Genomic DNA, 21,723 nt, shown 5'->3' on the forward strand with positions numbered 1-21,723 from the left:
AGTTTGGGGAATTTTCGAGATATAAACTGAATATGGGGAAGAGTGAGCTGTTTGTGATGCACCCTGGGGAACAGAGCAGTAACAAGAGAGTAACAAGGGACTTTCGGTACCTAGGGATCCAGATAGCCAGGAACTGGGGAACCTTGCATAAGCTTAATTTAGGAAGATTGGTGGAGCAGATGGAAGAGGATTTTAGGAGATGGGACATGGTGCCCCTGTCACTGGCGGGCAGGGTGCAGGCGGTCAAAATGGCGGTCCGTCCGCGCTTTCTTTTTGTGTTCCAGTGCCTCCCTGTGATGATTACCAAGGCTTTTTTCAAAAAAGTGGATAAGAGCGTTATGAGCTTTGTATGGGCTGGGAAGACCCCAAGAGTGAGGAGGGGGTTTCTGCAGCATAGCAGGATAGGGAGGGGCTGGCACTGCCGAGCTTAAATGACTATTATTGGGCCGCCAATATATCAATGGTACGCAAGTGGATGGGGGAAGGGGAGGGAGCGATGTGGAAAAGACTAGAGATGGCGTCCTGTAGGGGAACCTGCCTGCAAGCATTAGCGACGGCGCCTTTACCGTTCTCCCTGAAAAAGTACACCACATGTCCAGTGGTGGTGGCAACACTGAAAATTTGGGGGCAGTGGAGATGACATAAGGGAGTGACGGGTGCCTCAGTGTGGTCCCCGATAAGGAACAACCATAGGTTCGTCCCGGGAAGGATAGATGGGGGATTTAAATCTTGGCAGCGAGCAGGAATTGAGAAATTGAAGGACTTGTTCTTAGACGGGACGTTCGCGAGTCTGGGAATATGGGCTGCCACCTGGGAATGCATTTCGCTGTATGCAAGTGAGGGCATTTGTGAGGCAGGTGAGGGAATTTCCACAGCTCCCAGCGCAAGAGATCCAGGACAGAGTGATTTCGGGGGCATGGGTGGGTGATGGTAGGGTGTCAGATATATATAGGGAAATGAGAGATGAGGGGGAGACGATGGTAGGGGAGCTGAAGGGAAAATGGGAGGAGGAGCTGGGGGAAGAGATTGAGGAGGGGCTGTGGGCAGATGCCCTAAGTAGGGTAAATTCTTCGTCCTCGTGTGCCAGGCTCAGCCGGATACAATTCAAGGTTCTACACAGGGCGCATATGACGGGAGTAAGGCTGAGTAGATTTTTTGGAGTGGAGGATAGGTGCGGGAGATGCACGGGAAGCCCGGCGAACCACGCCCACATGTTTTGGTCATGTCCAGTATTGCATGGGTTCTGGGTGGGTGTGGCAAAAGTGATTTCAAAGGTGGTGGGTGTCCGGGTCGAACCAGGCTGGGGGTTGGCTATATTTGGGGTTGCAGATGAGCCGGGAGTGCAGGAGGCGAGAGAGGCCGATGTTTTGGCCTTTGCGTCCCTAGTAGCCCGGCGAAGGATTCTACTTATGTGGAAAGAAGCTAAACCCCCAGGTGTGGAGGCCTGGATAAACAACATGGCAGGGTTTATAAAATTGGAGCGGATAAAGTACGCACTAAGAGGTTCGGCTCAAGGGTTCACCAGGCGGTGGCAACCGTTCCTTGACTACCTCGCAGAACGATAAGGGAAATGGAGTAGGTAGCAGCAGGGGGGGGGGGGGCACGCGGGCCCTCAGGGGTTTCCTATAGTTGTTTGTATATTAGTTATTTATACTGGCATGTGGGACTGTATTGTCTTGGAGAGTTATTATTTTGCTGTTGGCAGTTGCCGTTTAGTTAATATATTATTTATTTGTTTTTAAAAAACGGTCATTATTATTTATATTGTTTTAAAGTTGTAAAAAGGGGAAAATCCTGTACTGTTCTTGTTTGACCGAAAAAATCCTGAATAAAATATATTTTTTTTAAAAGGTAAACCGCCCACCACTTTGCTTCACAAAAAAGAGTTAGAGACAACATCCGTCCCCTGGCTCCAGATTTCAAGACGCCACGAGTTTCAAACAGCTGCTGTCAAAGGTCCTCCCCTCCCCGCGGCTTACCTGTCAACACACGGGGTAGTTCCAGCTTACATACCTCAGCCTCTCGCTGTTCATCCTCTGCACCTCCTTGTCCCGCTCCAGCACGTCCAGGACCGCACTCACCTCCTCCTTGCTGAGGAAGCCCAGGTCCACTGAGTGCTTGGATTTGGACGTCCTTGAGCGGGAAGACATTGCCACCGGGTCGCGGGAAGCGCTCTGCACCCTCCCGCCCGCTCCAGGTAAAGCCGCTCCAGGCTCTCCGGGGCACGGTCACAACTGACAGCCAGCCACAGCGCCGTCACTCAGGCAACCCGCGGTGATGGACGTGCCCAGCCTGCCGGCCTATCCGGTCGCCGCCGCTCTCAAAGGCAGCCGCCAATTAGCCGGAAGGGAGGCCGGCGGGACCTTCGCTCACCTCCACAAGGTGGGTCCCGCTGGAGAAAGGAGAAACCCTCACACATCAAACAAAAACCTGTGGGTGGGGCGGAGACCAAGGCGGTCCCAAAAGGGTGGCGGGACCAAGTTAAATAGCTGCGAAAATTAACAAAAACAAAGATCAAAAGGCCCTTTCGACTGTTCCTCTCACGATTGAAAATGGGCAGAAAGCGGCAGAGTAACAGTTGACTTTCCGCCCCCTTGCATAGGATCAGATTGCATTTTAAGCACAGAAACCAGCAACAGCTTCCTACCAAAGTTTAATGCTCCACAGTAACCTGCATTCACCTGACTCTACTTCAACCTATCAACATCGCCTTATATTCCTTTCTTCCTCAAGCATTCAGCTGGGTCCACAGTCTCTATCTTTTGCAAGATTTTCCAACATTTTTCGAAGTAAAGATGGAAAGTTCGGATTTATTAGTGGCGATCTTATACTTCTGGCTCCTCGTTATGAACAAATTGAGTAATTTTCTCAACCCTACCTGATGACTTCTTGATTTTATGGACCTTTATCGGGTCAGGAAGAAAATTAATAACATTGAAATGTGGTGCTTAAGGAGGATTCTAAAGGCAGACCGATTGTGTAAAATAACTAGCGCACAAGGCCAGAAAAACAAGGTAATTCTTAAACAATAACAAAAGATGACAAATGGAGTTCTTCAGACATGTCATTTTTAAAATTCATTTGTGGGATGTGAGTGTCGCTGGTTAGGCCAGCATTTATTGCCCATCCCTAGTTGCCCTTCAGAAGATGGTGGTGAGTTGCATACTTGAATCCTTGTAGTCCTTGAGGTGTAGGTACACCCAGTGTGCTGTTAGGGAGGGAGTTCCAAGTTGCCCCAGGGACAGTGAAGGAGCAGCGATATATTTCCAAGTCCAGGTGGGTGAGTGACTTGGAGGGGAACCTCCAGGTGATGTGGTTCCCAGGTCATAGAGTCGTAGATGTTTACAGCATGGAAACATGCTCTTCAGCCAGCTTGTCCATCCACCCAGTTTCTAGCCTAAGCTAGTCCCACTTGCCTGCATTTGGCCCATATACCTCTATACTCATCCTGCCCTTGTAACTGATGCACAATCAATGACCACTAAAGCGAGGTTGTAGTCCAACTGAAGGCTTTAATCAGGTCAATGTTTCACCCAGCAGCTCAGGTACAGAATGAAGGCTGCTGAGGCGGCACGGGCTCTTATACCCCGCCTAGCGGGGCGGAGCTACCATACAGCTTGACCAATAGGAAGCATACAATCTCTACCAATGGTGTTCCAGCATTACCAGGTACCGTAATACCTCTACTACGACATTCACCCCCTGTTAAAAAAAGAGTCCGGCGGGGGTGGTGGCCTGGTACTACAAACATGGCAACGTGGTAGAATTAGTTATGGAGGTACCGTAATACCTCCGTACAGCGTTTTTTAACTATTTACAATTCTAGTAACTATTTACAATTTAGGATTTAAATTTACAATTTAAAATGAAGCAATCAGTCGATCGGGGGCCCTGGTCGTCCTCTGTGAATGTCGGAGCTTCGGTGGTGACTCCGGTGGAGGCTCGGGCGTCTGTGACTTCGGGAGCGTAGCCTCGATCTCTGTGGCAGCTTCGACACCCCTAGATGGTGGGGAAAACGGTTGACCTGGGAAGGGAGCGCCTGCGGGGTGTGTCAGTGGGTGGGGGGGCCTAGACGGGGCCGGCGGAAGGACCGATCCTCCTGTGAGGTGCCCTGGTAGAGGGAAGGGTGGGACTGGTGGCTGGGGTGAGCGTGGAGCTCCGGCGGGCGCCAGATCTCGTAGGGAGACCGTATCTTGTTGGCCGTCGGGATACGCCACGTAGGCATACTGGGGGTTAGCGTGGAGAAGATGGACCCTCTCGACCAACGGGTCCGACTTGTGCAACTGCACGTGTTTTCAGAGCAGGATGGGTCCGGGAGCTGCCAGCCAGGTTGGCAGTGAGGCCCCAGAGGAGGACTTCCTGGGGAAGACAAGGAGACGTTCGTGAGGTGTCTGGTTGGTTGTGGTACAAAGCAGTGACCGGATGGAGTGGAGAGCATCCGGGAGGATTTCCTGCCAGCGGGAGACAGGGAGATTCCTGGACCGTAGGGCCAGTAGGACGATCTTCCAGGCCGTTCTGTTCTCCCTCTCTACCTGTCCATTACCCCGGGGGTTGTAACTGGTCGTCCTGCTCGAGGCGATGCCCTTGCTGAGCAGGAATTGACGCAGTTCGTCGCTCATAAAGGAGGACCACCCGATCACTATGTATGTAGGTGGGGAACCCGAACAGTGCAAAGATGCTATGGAGCGCCTTGATGACGGTGGTTGCGGTCATGTCGGGGCAGGGGATGGCGAATGAGAACCGTGAGCACTCGTCAATCACGTTCAGGAAGTACGTGATGCAGTTGGTGGAGGGGAAGGGGCCTTTGAAATCCGTGCTGAGGCGTTCAAAGGGATGGGAAGCCTTTATCAGGTGCGCTCTCTCTGGCCGGTAGAAGTGCGGTTTGCACTCCGCGCAGATTTGGCAGTCCCTGGTGGCTGTCCTGACCACCTCGATGGAGTAGGGCAGGTTGCGGGTCTTGATAAAGTGGAAAAAGCAAGTGACCACCAGGTGGCAGAGGTCCTCGTGGAGGGCTCGGAGGCGGTCCACTTGTGCGGTGGCACATGTGCCACGGGACAGGGCGTCAGGAGGCTCGTTTAGCTTCCTGGGACGATACAAGATCTCATAGTTGTAGGTGGAGAGTTCAATCCTCCACCGCAAGATCTTATCGTTTTTTATCTTGCCCCGCTGTGCATTATCGAACATGAAAGCAACCGACCATTGGTCAGTGAGGAGAGTCAATCTCCTGCCGGCCAGGTAATGCCTCCAATGTCGCACAGCTTCTACTATGGCCTGGGCCTCCTTTTCGACTGAGGAGTGGCGGATTTCAGAAGCATGGAGGGTACGTGAGAAGAAGGCCACGGGCCTGCCCGCTTGGTTGAGGGTGGCCGCCAGAGCTACGTCAGACGCGTCACTCTCGACCTGGAAGGGGAGGGACTCGTCGATGGCATGCATCGTGGCCTTTGCAATGTCTGTTTTGATGCGGCTGAAGGCCTGGCGGGCCTCTATCGACAGGGGAAAAGCTGTGGATTGGATCAGGGGACGGGCCTCGTCCGCATAGTTGGGGACCCACTGGGCGTAGTAACTCAAAAACCCTAGGCAGCACTTCAGGGCCTTGGAGCAGTGAGGGAGGGGGAACTCCATAAGGGGGCGCATGCGCTCAGGGTCGGGGCCGATAACTCCATTTCGCACTACGTAGCCGAGGATGGCTAGGCGGTCGGTGCTAAACACGCATTTATACTTGTTGTATGTAAGGTTAAGGATCTTTGCGGTCTGGAGGAATTTTCAGAGTTTGGTGTTGTGGTCCTGCTGGTCGTGGCCGCAGATGGTGACATTATCGAGATACGGGAATGTTGCCCGTAAACTGTACCAGTCAACCATTCGGTCCATCTCGCGCTGAAAGACCGAGACCCCGTTGGTGACACCGAAGGGAACCCTTAAGAAAGTGATAGAGCCGCCCATCTGCCTCGAAGGCAGTGTATTTGCGGTCACTAGTGCGGATGGGGAGTTGGTGGTAGGCGGACTTAAGATCCACTGTGGAGAAGACCTTGTAATGCGCGATCCTGTTTACCAGGTCGGATATGCGGGGGAGAGGGTACGCGTCCAGCTGCGTAAACCTGTTGATGGTCTGACTGTAGTCGATGACCATCCTATGCTTCTCCCCGGTCTTTACCACCACTACTTGAGTTCTCCAGGGACTGTTGCTAGCTTCAATGACTCCTTCCCTCAGTACCCTTTGGACCTCTGACCTAATAAAGATCCGGTCCTGGGCACTGTACCATCTGCTCCTGGTGGCGACGGGTTTGCAATCCGGGGTGAGGTTCGCAAACGGGGATGGCGGGTCGACCTTAAGGGTCGCGAGGCCGCAGACAGTGAGGGGGGGTATAGGGCCGCCGAATTTGAAGTTAGACTTTGGAGATTACACTGGAAGTCTAAACATAGGGGTGTGGCTGCGCAGAGGTGGGAAGGACGTAGAGCCGGTAATTTTTAAACTCTCTTCCCTGGACTGTGAGGTTTGCTACACAAAACCCCTTGATCTCTACTAAGTGGGAACCGGAGGCCAAGGAGATTTTTTGATTAACGGGGTGGACGAGGAGAGAACACGCCTTACCGTGTTGGGGTGTATGAAGCTCTCCATGCTCCCAGAGTCGATTAGGCAGGAGGTCTCGTGCCCGTTGATAAATACAGTCGTTGTAGCAGTTGAGAGAGTCCGAGGCTGGGACTGATCCAAGTCACCAAGGCTAATCGCAGCAGTTGAGTGTTCTCTTCGGGCAGTGTGTGGTCAGCCGAGCTGGGGTCCTGGGGTTCCATCCAAGATGGCGTCTCCCATTGGTCGCACATGGCTGTGGGTGCACAAAATGGTGGCGCCCATCCATCTAACGTGGCGTCCGCGGGACAGGATGGCGGCGTCCGGGGGCCGCACGTGGCCCTGGAATAGGAAGATGGCGGCGCCTGCTGGCCGCATGGGGACCGTGGAGAGGTTTGTGGTGGCGGTCCGCATTCGCCGCCGGAGACCGCGGTAACCGCACGGGCCTGGCATACCACCACGAAATGGCCCTTTTTACCGCATCCCTTGCAGGTGGATGCGCGGGCCAGGCAGTGCTGGCGGGGGTGCTTGGCCTGCCCGCAAAAGTAGCAGCGGGGCCCCCCGGGGTTGCCAGGCCGCCTTGCAGTACAAGCTTGTGGGGGGTTGGGGGATTCTCGGGGTCGGCTGTGGAGGGGTTCCACGCAGCCCAGGGGACGTAAGCGCGGGCGTTTCGGGAGGCCACATCCAGGGAGCCTGCAAGGGCTTGTGCCTCCTTGAGACCTAGAGTGTCTTTTTCCAGCAATTGCTGGCGGATTTGGGAGGACAGCATACCTGCCACGAAAGCGTCCCGGACCAAGAGCTCTGTGTGTTCGCTCGGCGAAACTTGCGGGCAGCTGCAGTTTCTCCCCAACACCAGGAGTGCACGGTAGAATTCTTCCAGCAATTTCCCCATGGATTTGTCGCCTCGTTGCTCACAGATATTGAGCGTAAACCTGGTTTACCGGGCGAATATAATGTCCTTTTAGCAGCTCTATTGCGGCATTGAAGTCTTCCGCTTCCTCGATGAGGGTGTAAATCTCCAGGCTCACCCTCGAGTGCAGGACTTGCATTTTCTGTTCTCCCATGGGGGTGTTTTCAGCCGTCTCGAGATATCCTTTAAAACACGCCAGCCAGTGCTTGAAGATTGCTGCTGAGTTTGCCGTGTGGGGGCTGAGTTGCAGACACTCTGGCTTGATTCGGAGCTCCATCCTTTTAAATCTAGCTTATTAAATTGATGCACGATCAATGACCACTAAAGCGAGGTTGTAGTCCAACTGAAGGCTTTAATAAGCTAGATGTTTCCCCTAGCAGCTCAGGTACAGAATGAAGGCTGCTGGGGCGGCACGGGTTCTTATACCCTGCCTAGCAGGGCGGAGCTACCATACAGCTTGACCAATAGGAAGCATACCATTTCTACCAATGGTATTCCAGCATTACCAGGTACCGTAATACCTCTACTACCACACTGTCTCACTGTTTTTAAAGGAAAAAATTATACTCTGCCTCTGGCAGCTTGTTCCAGATGCTCACCACCCTCTGTGTGATAAAATTTCCCCTCTGGTCTCTTTTGTATCTCTCCCCTCTCACCGTAAACCTATTCTTTCTAATTCTAGACTCCTCTACCTTTGACAAAAGATGTATGGCTATCCACCTTATCGATGCTCCTCATTATTTTATAGACCTCTATAAGTTCACCCCTAAGCCTTCCACGCTCCAGGGGAAAAAGTCCCAGCCTATCCAGCCTCTCCCTATAACTCAGACCATCAAGTCCTGGTAGCATCCTCATAAATCTCTTGATAGGTTAACAATATCCTTCCTATAATACGGTGACCAGAACTGAACACAGTATTCCATGTGCGGTCTTACCAATGTCTTGCACAACTTTAACAAGACGTCCCAACTCCTGTACTCAATATTCTGACCAATAAAACCTACCATGCTGAATGCCTTCTTCACCACCCTGTCCACCTGCGACTCCACCTTCAAGGAGCTATGAACTTGTACCCCGAGATCTCTTTGTTCTGTAACTCTCCCCAACTCCCTACCATTAACTGAGTAGGTCCTGCTCTGATTTGATCTACCAAAATGCAGCACTTCACATTTATCCAAATTAAACTCCATCTGCCATTCATCGGCCCACTGGCCCAATTGGTCAAGATCCTGTTGCAATCTTATATAACCTTCTTCACTATCCACTATGCCACCAATCTTGGCGTCATCTGCAAACTTACTAACCATGCCTCCTACATTCTCATCCAAATCATTAATATATATCACAAATAACAGTGGACCCAGTACCGATCCCTGCTGCTCTTGTCCTTCTAGATGGTAGTGGTCGTAGTTTAGGAAGGTGTTGTTTCAGGAACCTTGGTGAGTTACTGCAGTGCATCGTTTAGGTGGTGCACATGGCTGCCATTGTTCGTAGGTGATGGAGAGTTTGAATGTTTATGGAAGTGGGAGCAATCAAGCGAGCTGCTTTGTCCTGGATGGTGTTGAACTTCTTGAGTGTTGTTGGAACTACACTCATCCAGGCAAGTGGAGAGTATTCCATTACACTCCTGACTTATGCCTTGTAAATGGTGGACAGGCTTTGGGGGTCAGGAAGTGAGTTACTCGCCGTAGAATTCCTAGCCTTTGACCTGCCCTGGTAGCCACAATATTAATATGGCTAGTCCAGTTCAGTTTCTGATCAATGATAATTCCCAGGATGATGATTGTGGGGGATTTTGTGCAGAAGAGATGAAAATGGCTAAACCACGAGAAGGATTAATGGGAGAAGGGCAAGAAACCAACAGTAAAGTGAGCAGCTAGGCAAAATTAAAGACTGGCTCAACCAGAACTGCAAACAAGGTCATGCAGTGTTGCTCTGATCTGAAAATTTGGAAGTAGCAGGTGACGATCAGATCACTTCTAAGTCTTCTTTTCGGTATTTATTCAAACATTTGTTACTTTTCACTGCTCTAATTTGGTAGTTAAGGAAATTTATAACAGATTGGCGAGCCTTATTGACTAATTGTGATGCAAGAAGGCATTATTTATTGACAAATGTCTGCGAGTTACAGCATTAAACTTACTCCAAAGGGCGGTACGATGGTGCAGTGGTTACCACTGGGACTACGGCGCTGAGGACCCGGGTTTGAATCCCAGCCCTGGGTCACGGTCCGTGTGGAGTTTGCACATTCTCCCTGTGTGTTTCACCCCCACAACCCAAAGATGTGCAGGTTAGGTCGATTGGCCACGCTAAATTGCCCCTTAATTGGAAATAAATAATAATTGGGTACTCTAAATTTACAAAAAAAAAAAAAAAAATTTTACTTACTTCAAGTTGGTCACGATTTATAAGATTGGTCGTAGTTTCAATTTTTTATTTTTATTTTTAAGTAAGGATCTTTTTGGATAATCAGAATCTTAAAATAATCAGAGATAAATTCTACTCAAAGGGCGTTTAAGAAGTAACTATAGATAATATTTATTCGCACTGTACTAGCTTTAACTGAATTATTATATATGAGCTTTAACTGAATAATTATGTAGTTAGATATACAGTATCAAATTTGTACTTTATATTTTGGGATGGGGCACTTTGTGAGTCTATAAATATAATAATTTGGTGAGTAGGCAACCAGAAACTATTCCCGTCCACAGTGTACATATTTGATGTTCATTGCACATTATTTGTATAATAATTGTTTTGCTTTATTTGCAGAGTGCAAATAAAGGAGGAACTATAAATTATATGCTTTTGGTTCCAACCCACCTTTACTTAAACATATTATTCCCACCTCTCCATTTCTCTATTTACAAGCCTTCTCAAACCCAAAGTCGTCTCTAATAGCGGTGGTTTGGTATCTGTTCATAGTAGCTATTTTGGGAAAGAGTAGACCTTCAGTGAATCTAGCCCAACCCATCCCTTTCATGCATTTCTAATAAAATATTGATAATTTGTAACTTTAGATTGCTTTCTTCCACTCAAAATAATAACAATTTTGAATTATGGACCTTCTCTTCAGATAACGAAAACAAATTACATAATTTCCTAACCTGTAGGTTTGACTTGCAGTCTGTATCATGAGAGCTTCTTGATTATCATTTTCTAGAAAGGTTCTGATCAAATTTCAGAATTCATGTTGGTGAGGTTTAGGAACTAGAAATTGCTAGATATAAAAAAGGGGTCCATCCAATTTGCCTTCTATATCCCTGGTAATCACATCCATGATTTTTCAACTTGAACTTGATGGTTTGACACCTAAAAAGCCTTGTCATGTCATACCTACTCAATGTAGCATTACCAAATGCCAGCTGAAACAACTCAAACTTCTTAGTTATACATTGGTGTACACTGGGCTTTGGGACACCTTTCTAAATTATTTTGGAGAAGGCTGCACACACCACAGGGACAAGATAATCTGGTGGCACACATGACAACCTCAATATTCTGAATCAATTTGAGAAATTAACCTGAACAATCATGACAATCAAGACAGCGGGATGTGTGGAACAGCGAAAGCTTAATCCCAACCCTAAACCCGAGGGAGGTCCTTTTTAAAACTTTCTTATTGCTCCTCCTTGCAAATAAAAATTGAGTTCTGTTCATTCTGGGAAATGGAAGACACCCAACATCAAGAACTTCCAGTGTATTTATCCCATGTTAGTTAGTTCTGAAGAAGAGTCATATTGAGCTCAAAATATCAACTCTGTCTCTTCTCCACAGAAGCTGTCAGACCAGCAATTTCTGTTTTGAAACGGCAACATGTTGATAAGGGTCACATAATAGGAAAAAAACAGGCATCAGTAGACACTATATATGTCACATCTTCTTTAATTGGGCAAATCATTATGACTTCCCAAATCACTTTGCTTGGTAGCAAGAATATAAAATTATACGGGTTTTTTAATTTCTTTAAATTCATTTACAGGATACGGTCATCGCTGGTATTTTCAATGCCTTTCTAAATTCTGAATTGCTTACTAGGCCATTCCAGAGGGTAGTTAAGGGTCAACCACATTTTTGTGGGTCTAGAGTCACAGGTAGGCCAAACCTGGTGAGGATTCATTTTTACAACAATTGTGTCATTGTCATCATTAGACTTTTAGTTCCAGATTGCTACGGAATTCAAATTCCACCTTCTGCTATGCAGAGATTTGATCCCAGGTCTCCAGAGCATTACTGTGGGTCCCTAGACTAGACCAGTGCCAATACCACTATGCCAGCATCTCCCCCTTCTTGTTCAAAATAATTTAGAACGTGTGCTCTAAATACTTAAAGTGTAGAGGTATTTGGCCAGAGAAAGATTTGGCCCATCACACACATTAACCCTTGTGGAAGGGAGGGACATCTATACATGTTGCACTGACTGGCGTGATGGTGCCCAGGGCATGAGCATTTTGTGTAATCACATGGAGATCACACTTCCAACCAGGGTGCAACAGTCATGCCGATAGGAGGTAATTAACCTGAAATGTTAACTTTGATGCTGCTTTTGTAATGGTGAAGTTGTTGCATTTTGATACTACTTCTCGAAACTCAAATGTGTCAAGTCTTACTTATTCTGAATAAAATATAACCACCGTCACCAATAAGGGTACCACTACAGTTCATTTTTCAACCTGAGAGTGAAGCGTTTAATAGCATTAATTGACTCATACTCCTGAATTATAACAGCCCTACATAAATTTCAGAGCTTTCTGAATGGTATATTGGAGGTACTGCTCTGACATCTGTGCAAGTATTGTAAAACCTGCAGGCCTCCACAATCACAATGAATAACCACAATCACTTGCATGGAAACCCATAGAGATATCAATGCAAAATGTGGTCTCCCTCATGAAAATGGACTTTGGCTCTTTTACACGTTACAGGTGAAGTTGGGTCCCTTGGAAACCTTTGTGAAAAGAGTGGTGCCAGTCGCTCCCATAGTAGCCCGAATGTCTCACATTTCCCTATCATCATCGGCAGTGGTCCCTTGAAATCGAGGATGATGTCCATCAGGCTTGACGAGTCTTCAGACAGCTGAGGAGCCCAATTATGGAACCATGGATGCATGTTGTTGCATGGGGGAGTGGATTTCGCAGCTGTAGTTTGGCTTCCTCCTCCTTCCTTTGCCACCGCCATGTGCCTTGCTATCAAGTCGCCGAACCTCGGAGCAGCTTGCACCTTGATGGATCAGATGGAGCCATGCAGTCTGCAGCCTTCTCCTCCCAATCAGTGGCGTTAATGCCTCTGTGCTTTAGGGCAGCATTGTCATTTCCATTTATCAACTAGTAGAATAGTGCAATACAGGGGTAACAGTAGCATTCACCTTATGATCTGAACCGGATATTTGTGTCGTTTACCCATATTACTTCAATTACAAGGACGGACAAAGTTAGCATTGTCAGCAAATTGGACTCAAAGTTGTTTTATACGAGAAATGTACAGAACAGGTTTGAGCAAAGCAACATCAGTCAATTGATATGAAATAAAGAAATTGTGTCAAAACCTTATATCAGTTAGTCATCTTACTTACCTCGAAGAGAATAATCGTCCTTTTACTCACTCACCCTGTATGCCCCTATCTTTTGCAGCTTTTAACTGTCTATCTTTATGTGCAATATTCTGTCTTCTAAAGCCCAACTGTCAGTACTGATTTGAAAAAAATCTGTTACAGTATTAAAGCTCCTTTACTGTCACTGGGTCAAAATCCTGGAAGTCCCTCCCTAACAGCACTGTGGGTGTTCCTAGAACACATGAAATGCAGTGGTTTAAGAAGGCAGTGCACCACCACCCTCTCAAGGGCAATAAATTCTGTCTGAGCCAACGATGGCCCATTCCACAAATGAATAAAAAAAGTCTAGCCACTGCCTATCCGCTTGCTCATAGTTTCTGGGATAAGCAATGTGCATATAATTATATAGATGTCTTTTTTTTTAAACATGTGAACACACATTTTATAATTAATACTGAAGTTTTTAAAAAGTAACTCATTTTCAAATTCGCTCTCTAGGAAAATGACCAAATAATCCAGAAATATGGCACTGGTTTTCACACTATCCACACTTGTCAAAGATCTGTTCCCATACCGATCTCTCGTCACCTTTTAGGAGATGCGCAGTTGCTAAAACAAAGCAAAATGAAGCATCAATGAAGCAGTTACAGAGTCCCAACCCAGCCAGTCCTAGAGATTGAAAATTATGCCTCATAATGGACAAGAACAGCCAGCCAGTGCAGGGGCCAAAATGCCAATTTTGTCGTACCCTTGTGTTTCAACATAGAAGGATATTGCATCATAGCTCTGTTAACAGGCTCCCCAGTGATTAGCAGCAATCTGCATCCATACTGTTCCCACGGAGGCAGAATTAAGAAAGAACTGAAACAAGTGATAGATGCCACACATTATACCACTGTTGGATTTCCCAATGGAATTCCCATTCTGCTCTGATATTGTGGTAAAAGGTATCCTCAAGAGGATACTTTTGAAGTGTAGCCACTGATGATATATAGGTAAACATGATTAGCCATTTGGAGCATGACAAGGTCCCACAAGCAGCAATAAAGTCAATCCCCAGTAAATCTGTTTTGGTCTTGTTGGTTAATGGGATAAAGAATAGCTTGAATACCTGTAGAAATTTTTTTTTTTTTGAAAATCTTTTTATTGGCTTTTCTCTTGTTTGTAAATAGTTGTGTGGAAACATTACATTTTTTTGCCATCGATAATTTACTTTACTGTACAGAGAGGACCTGTAGAAATTTCTGTTCCTTGCACAGTTCCATAGGAATTATGATACACATTGAACATGTAGATTGGGCCCAATTTAACATTTCATCTGAGCGAAATTACATTTACTACAATGAAGTATTTCATTTGTAATGCACTGAAGTGTCTATTCAGATTGTGCTCACTTCTTAGAGTGTGATTTGAATCAATAAATGAGCAATTGCATTTAGGTGGCAGAGGACTGCAGAGCTGACCGATCATGACTGAATCTTAGAGCTTTTGTTTCAAGCACCAGAGTAAAAAACAGGCTGTAGAAGATCCAGTTTAACTGAGGATGATCCTGTCGCCCCTTTCAAACTCCAGATTGTTGTGTCTCACTCTGACCTTGATTTTGATCTTCAGTGCCTAATTTAAGAGGGACGTTTGTCTCCAAGTGCCCGGTGTTAATGATTAATGATAACTTTAATCTTCTGGTTGTTTTGTTTGTGTTGCAGATAAAAATAACACCAACTCATTTTCACCTGTTACCTTGACAGTAAAGATGTGTCCAATCTCGAGCTTGCTCAGCAGCACCCATTCAGATCTATATAAAAGTATTGGAAAGATACGTTTGATATTTTTCAGCTTTTGCAGGGATTTTTAAATCCTCTGCAAGACCTGACTAACGCCACACCAACTTTTCTCAGTTTTGCAGACTCCCATTTGGTGACAATTTGTTACCAATTTGGGTATTGGGCAGAATATCCCAAAGAATATCCCCAAAATGTTATTATATTTCCAATGAATCTCTGAAATCACCCATGTTTTGCCCAAGGAGATTGAACAACATTGGAACCGCATAGGATCTTGGACTTGTTCCAGATCTGATGTAGAATCTTTTACACTTGGTTGGACTTATGGCCTTGAGTCTGTCGACCAGTGCTTCACAAACATCTGTCGACCAGTGCTTCACAAACTTATTCCCAGTGTGGCCCGACTTCAAAGCTTGAAAATTGTCATGACCCTATAGTGAGAGTTGGTTGGGGGTGTAAAGCTCTGAGAAGGCAGGTGGATTTGAGCCAGGGGGGGGGGGGGGGGGGGGGGAGATTATGAGTGTGGGCTGCGGTGGTTAAGTGTGATTGGAAATGTTTAAAATGCAGGATTTTTGAAAAAAACTATCTTTTCACAGGCTTTATTTTGGAACAAGAGTCAGGCCTCAAAGATCTGTCCATTAGGCCAGGCCCAACAATCAAAAAAAGGTGAGGATTTAAAGGAGCCTCAAACTGTTAGCACTTAATTGAGCGCCAAGACAGCCACTGGTGCCTGGGAGCTCATGACCCCAAATTTCATCTTGCGACTCCATTGAGTGTTGCAACCCACAGTTTGGGAAACTCAGGTGTAGATATTAAATTAGCCTCAGGAGAATGTCAAAGACATATAGGTCTTGCATCCATAAAAAATGTTTCTGTTGACAGTATCAAAGGCTGCAATGCATTCTAATTATGTGACAGCCAGAGGGCAGTGAAATTAGCAGTGAATACTAGACAATTGACAGACAGCAAATATGCAATACCTGATCCTGAGACCCGTATTGATATACACGGATGTATAATAAATTATGGAATGGCCATATTTTTGGACCTATATGTATAGCACTTAAGCTTTTCAATTGTACCACATCTGAATTTGGATTTCTGGAATTGTGCCAGTGAAGAGGCACGAAAGGGTCATTGACTCGCTCCATATGAGCTAAGGCTAGCAAATGGCCTCTTGAAGGAGGTGGTGGCATAGTGATATTGTCACTGGACTAGTAAACCAGAGACCCAGAACATTGCTCTGGGGACCCAGGTTCAAATCCCGCCATGGCAATTGGTGAAATTTGAATTCAATAAAAATCTGGAATTAAACATCTAATGATGACCATGAAACTATTGTCAATTGTTGTAAAAACCCATCTGGTTTACTAATGTCCTTTAGGGAAGGAAATCTGTCATCCTTACCTGGTCTGGCCTACGCGTGACTCCAGAACCACAGCAATGTGGTTGACTCTTAACTGTCCTTTCAAGGGACAATTAGAGATGGGCAATCAGTGCTGGCACAGCCTGCGACGCCCACGTCCCATGAACAAATAATTTAAAATAAAAATTTGACAGCGATAGACCAAGAATTTTCTTTCAGATACTGGAGATGTCTTCTCATCCATCTATTGCTCAGCTTCAGTCACTCCTAATAAAAACCGATAATGGACACTAACTATACTTGCTCTCTGCCTCTTGTCTGAAATTCATGGCAAACATTTGAATCCAAAGTAGTTCAGCTGATGCTGCATATTTGCTGTTTTTGCACGATCTAGTGTAGGATATAAGTATTTTCCTCTTTCCAGAATACCAATCACCCAATTGTGTTTCATGTAATCAAACGTATATTAAGATGACATGAGATGATCTAGAACGTTACTTTCTGTGGTTTCACCTCCTCTGCAACATGAAACTCCAAAATCCCGTGTTGTCTTAATGGGAGCATGAAGTAGTCTTTTGGATGATGCTGAGCAGAGGCAAGTCTACCACTACAGAAATTATGGAATATATATAGGTGACAAGTATTTTGTTTTAAATAAAATTTTCCCAATTAAGCGGCAATTTAACGTGGCCAATTCACCTACCCTGCACATCTTTGGATTATGGGTGTGAACCCATGCAGACACGGGGAGAATGTGCAAACTCCTCACAGACAGTGACCCAGGGCCGGTATCGAACCCGGGTCCTCAGCGCCATAGGCAATAGTGTTAACTACTGCGCCACCGTGCCGCCCAGCCTTAGGTGACAAGTATGAATGCAAATGGTTTACCTATAAATTTACAATAATGTGACTAGATTATTGATCCTATGCATGCTCCAATGCATGAAGAAAGCCCACCACCACCAAATATGGGAAAGTAGGGATGGGCAATAAATGTTGGCCTTTCCAACAATGTCCACATTCTGAGAATGAATTAAATTTTAAAAATCAACATCACAGATTTGAGCCATTATCGGTATTGAAATCTACAGCCACAAGTAAATTAATTTTCTTTTAGACAGAATGATAATGTTACATATGAATTTTTAAATAGTCCTTTATATATTTAAAATCCACGTGCCATGTTAAATACCCCATTCCTTTAAATGGAGAACTTTTTGAAATAAAAATTTGTTTAAAAAAATAATTTATAGTTGCAGGTAAATTGCAGCATGCTTTAGAAACATTTTTAATGTCCAGATTTTGAACGACCAATGCTACGAGAGTGTGATCAATTCATATTATCAACAAGAAGAGCATAATTGAAAATTGTTCCCAATTTTCAAATGCTATCAAAACTAATTGACCAAGCATGACATTACTAATCAAACAGAAACAGTATACAGTTTAAAAGTTCAAGTTCTAATTAAAGAAAGATTTAAGAATGGGATATAATAAAGATTAAAGAAAGTTTGAAGTCTGGGATGAAAGATGAATTGATAAGAGTGCAGCTGTTGGAAAGGGTTTTGATGTGTGAATTAGCCGAGAACCTAGGTAAACATATTTGTACTGAAGTGAAGTGGGGAACAGTAGATTATAGAATTTTAGGTGCGAAAGCTGCAGAAGTGAGGAGTTCAAAATGGAGACATGAGGATACATTTCACACATTGGTGCTAAAAGCCTGGCTTCTGAAGCAAAGTTGTTTAGACCAGGAGGAGATCAAAAGGGAATGGTGTAACTGTGTTGGTAAGAGAGGTGAAAAGGAGAAAGAGAAGCAGCTGGAAAACAGCTACAATCATAGCCATGCCCAGATGGAAAGCAGAGATCTCTCAGAAAGCAGAATTCTTGATTAAAAGCTGCTGATTTGAAAAGCTCTGAGAAATACTTCATGAAATCAAAAAAAGTTTCCTAAACTTCAAGATAACTTGTGGGTGGTAATTATTTGCTGGATTTAACTCAGAGTTATACTAGATAGGATGGTCCTTTGTGACACATCTTGTGTGTTTTACATGTTAATAAACGTTCTTTTATTTGAGTGGTTACATCCTTTCCCTTACTGGTTTGTACATCAAATCTTATTATATCAAAGTGAAAAGAACACTCTTAAGAACCGGCATTACCCTTGCGGGTTTCGGGATTCCCTCGCATCTATCATCAGCGAGGTTCTTAACATATTACAAATATCTTTTTAAGGCAGAGAGCAGGAATTACATCTGCCAAACAGCAGAGAACAGAGGATACAAGGTTTCGCCCCAAGATTGTGCCTGTACTGAACTTCAAATCTCAGAAAACCCATCATGAAGAGATTTCCAACCAATGTTAAACATTTCCAGAAAGCAAAACTGGATTCCCTAAATGTAGAACCAAGTCATGAATGACATCTCAGCCAAGAATTCCATAAAGAATGGCAAGAATGGGGATGAGCAGAAAAACACTCCAAAAGCGGCAAACTTTACCTTTAATAAAAAGTTGTATACTATACTTCCATGTAAATAATGTTAAATCAAGTGTTCACCTTTCATACATAAGAACTGTTGCAATTCTGCAATTATAGTTTATCTCACAATTATGTTTAACAGCTGAATATTGAGAATTCTCCATTTATAACACTGGTGTGCCAACAAAAATTATTGAATATTAGCAAAGATGAGAGCACTAGATTTTGAGTATAATACAAGATGGACACTAACTTTACAATGCAAAAGGGATGTGCACTTCTGATGCATAAACCCAACTCTGCATTTTCTACGACAAAAGAATGCACAATGCAAAAATACAATTTATCTGAATAAACATTGTATGGCATTTGTCAAACTTTCTAATATGTCCCACTAATGCTCACTGTTGCTAATTGCAGCGTGGTGTATTGTAAACTGCATCCAGGATAAGCTTGAAATTGCTATACGAAGAATGGTAAAACTAACAGCATTCACTGTCATGATGTGAGTAAACAGAATGCAACTTATGGAGCTGCACAAATCCCAACGCTGCTGTCAGTGGTACTGAGTGCACTGCTGTAGTCCATGTCAGAATCAGCCCTGAAATGAATGCAACTGTCTGAATTTGGTGTACTTTCCGAATAATTCTACGCTGAAAATGGCTGAAAACATTGGGGCTGATGCATTCAGGAGTAAGTCAATTTTTAAACTCCATGACAACTGCTCATGAACCACCTTTCTGGCCCTGAAAATTAAATTTTACAAGTGTGAAGTCCCATTTTCATCAGTGTAGAGATTTAAAAAAAATGTAAACAATTTTGTCCATCTCTTTTATCTCTCTCCTTTAAATTGCATTATTATTTCCCAAGGTTTATTTTTCTTTCTGTACATCATTTAAATCCAATTCACATATCCTGCTTTATATTGTTAAGCTTGTAGACTTTGTAAGATGGTTATATTTTAAGTGGTTTCCTTTAGTTTAAGATAAAATGGAATAGTTTAGAGAGGGCGATGTGACCTGATATGGAAGGGGTGCCCTGATTTTAGTGACTTGAGATCTGCTTTTGCACCAGTCATCCTTCCAACATGGGTTTCCCACCCTCCCCCAGAGGGACATTCAAGCATGTTGCACAATTTAGGCCTTATACTGCCTGTCGGTCTATTAGCAATTACAGCAGTGTAACATGTGGTGTGTTTGTATTAAGAAGTTAATTGGGGGGACTTCCGGTTGCGGCGATGACCAGCTAAGCCGCACGTTTCGGCGGCTCCAGCTCGAACGGACCTTCGGGCTCTTTTAAGAGCCCCAACAGGACATTTCTTCGAGACGAAACCCGGTGTGGGGTGAGACAACAGGGAGTCCCCCCCCCCCCCCCCCCCCCCCCCGCCCCCCCAGCAGAAAAGAAAAATATCGGTGGCGGCGGCCAGATCTCGGAGAATCCTCGAGGGCAGCGGCAGAAGGAAGAAAGGAGCAAGATGGCGGTGGAGGGAGCCCAGGCGACATGGGGACCGGATCAGGATGAGTTTCTAAGACAGTGTGTGGAGCTGTTAAGAAAGGAGGTGCTGGCCCCGATGCTACAGGCAATCGAGGGGCTTAAAGAGACACAAAAGGCCCAGGAGATAGAGCTCCGTGTGGTGGAGCAGAAGGTGACTGACAACGAGGACGAGATCCTGGGCCTAGCGGTCAAAATGCAGACACACGAGGCGCTCCATAAGAAGTGCATCGAAAGGATTGAAGTCCTGGAAAACAGATCACGGAGAAAGAACCTCCGGATCCTGGGTCTCCCCGAGGGAGTGGAAGGAGCTGACGGTGGGGCTTACGCGAGCACGATGCTATGCTCGCTAATGGGAGCTGAGGCCCCCCCCGGGCCCCTTGGAAGTGGAAGGGTCCCTGCGAGGAGACCAAAGGCTGGAGAACGACCTAGGGCGATGATCGTGCGATTTCACCGCTTCAATGACAGAGAGGTGGTTCTGAGATGGGCCAAGAAGGTACGAAGTAGTAGATGGGAGAATACGGTGATACGAGTGTATCAGGGTTGGAGTGAGGAGGTGGCGAGAAGGAGGGCGAGTTTCAATCGAGCCAAAGAGATGCTGCACAAGAAGAAAGTGAAGATCGGGATGTTGCAGCCGGCAAGATTGTGGGTCACGCACCAGGATAGACATTACTATTTTGAAACGGCGGAAGAAGCATGGACCTTCATTCAAAACGAGAAACTGGACCAGAACTGAGGGACTAATGTTGGAGGGGAAACGACAATGCTGATGTATATAGAGATGTAAATTGGGGAGTGGGGGGGACACTGAGAAATGTGGGCGCCGGTGGGGGGGGAAGAAGAGACATAGGCGGGGGATGGGGAATGGGAATGGGGCGGTAGGGGGAGCTGCGCCATGAGGGGCGGGATGGTTCTAGAGAGAGCGCGGGGTTTATTTTTATTTTTCCCGCGTCAGAGAGATGATGGCGGGAAGATAGGCGCAAGGAGGATGGGAGTTCCTCACATGGGGGGGTCAAGGAGAGAGCAGGAGAAGCCGGGGTCAGTTGAAGTCAGCTGACTTTCGGAAGCAATATGGGGGGAGTAACCATGCTAGATGGGGATCTAGCGGGGGGGGGGGGGGGGACAACTGGGTTGCTGCTGCGGAGATCGAAAGGGAGCTGGTAAGAGAAAAGGTGGTCGGAGCGGGAATGCGCCGCCTGGGGGACGGGTGGGTGCGCGGAATCGGGACGTGGGACTGGCCCAGAGAGGGTGATGGCTAGTCGACAGGGAAGGGGGGCAGGCAGCCCCCCAGTCCGGCTGATCACGTGGAACGTGAGAGGCCTAAATGGGCCGATTAAGAGGGCCCGAGTGCTCGCGCACTTAAAGGGACTGAAGGCAGACGTGGCCATGCTTCAAGAGACGCATCTGAAGGTGGCGGACCAGGTTAGTTTAAGGAAAGGGTGGGTGGGACAGGTGTTCCACTCAGGGCTGGACGCAAAGAATAGAGGGGTGGTCATATTGGTGGGGAAACGGGTGTCGTTCGAGGCTAGGAACATTGTAGCGGACAGCGGGGGCAGATATGTGATGGTGAGTGGCAGACT

General features: G+C 46.1%; 1 protein-coding gene across 2 annotated transcripts in view; it reads right to left on the minus strand.

Annotated features, from left to right (window-relative positions):
• Positions 1–21,723, minus strand: part of LOC140391842 (uncharacterized) — a 101,392-nt gene that overhangs the window by 67,763 nt on the left and 11,906 nt on the right. Inside the window, exon 1 of one of the 2 annotated variants that reach the window (XM_072476791.1) lies at positions 2,014–2,519. The exons of the other annotated variant lie outside the window; for it this stretch is intronic. Within the exon in view, the coding sequence (XP_072332892.1) occupies positions 2,014–2,150 (137 nt within the window). The 5' untranslated portion in view covers positions 2,151–2,519. Of the gene's footprint in view, positions 1–2,013; positions 2,520–21,723 lie in introns of those variants that run through there. 2 annotated transcript variants of the gene reach the window in all.

This window comes from Scyliorhinus torazame, chromosome 15, assembly GCF_047496885.1.
Source record: "Scyliorhinus torazame isolate Kashiwa2021f chromosome 15, sScyTor2.1, whole genome shotgun sequence".
NCBI classification, from domain to species: Eukaryota; Metazoa; Chordata; class Chondrichthyes; order Carcharhiniformes; family Scyliorhinidae; genus Scyliorhinus; species Scyliorhinus torazame.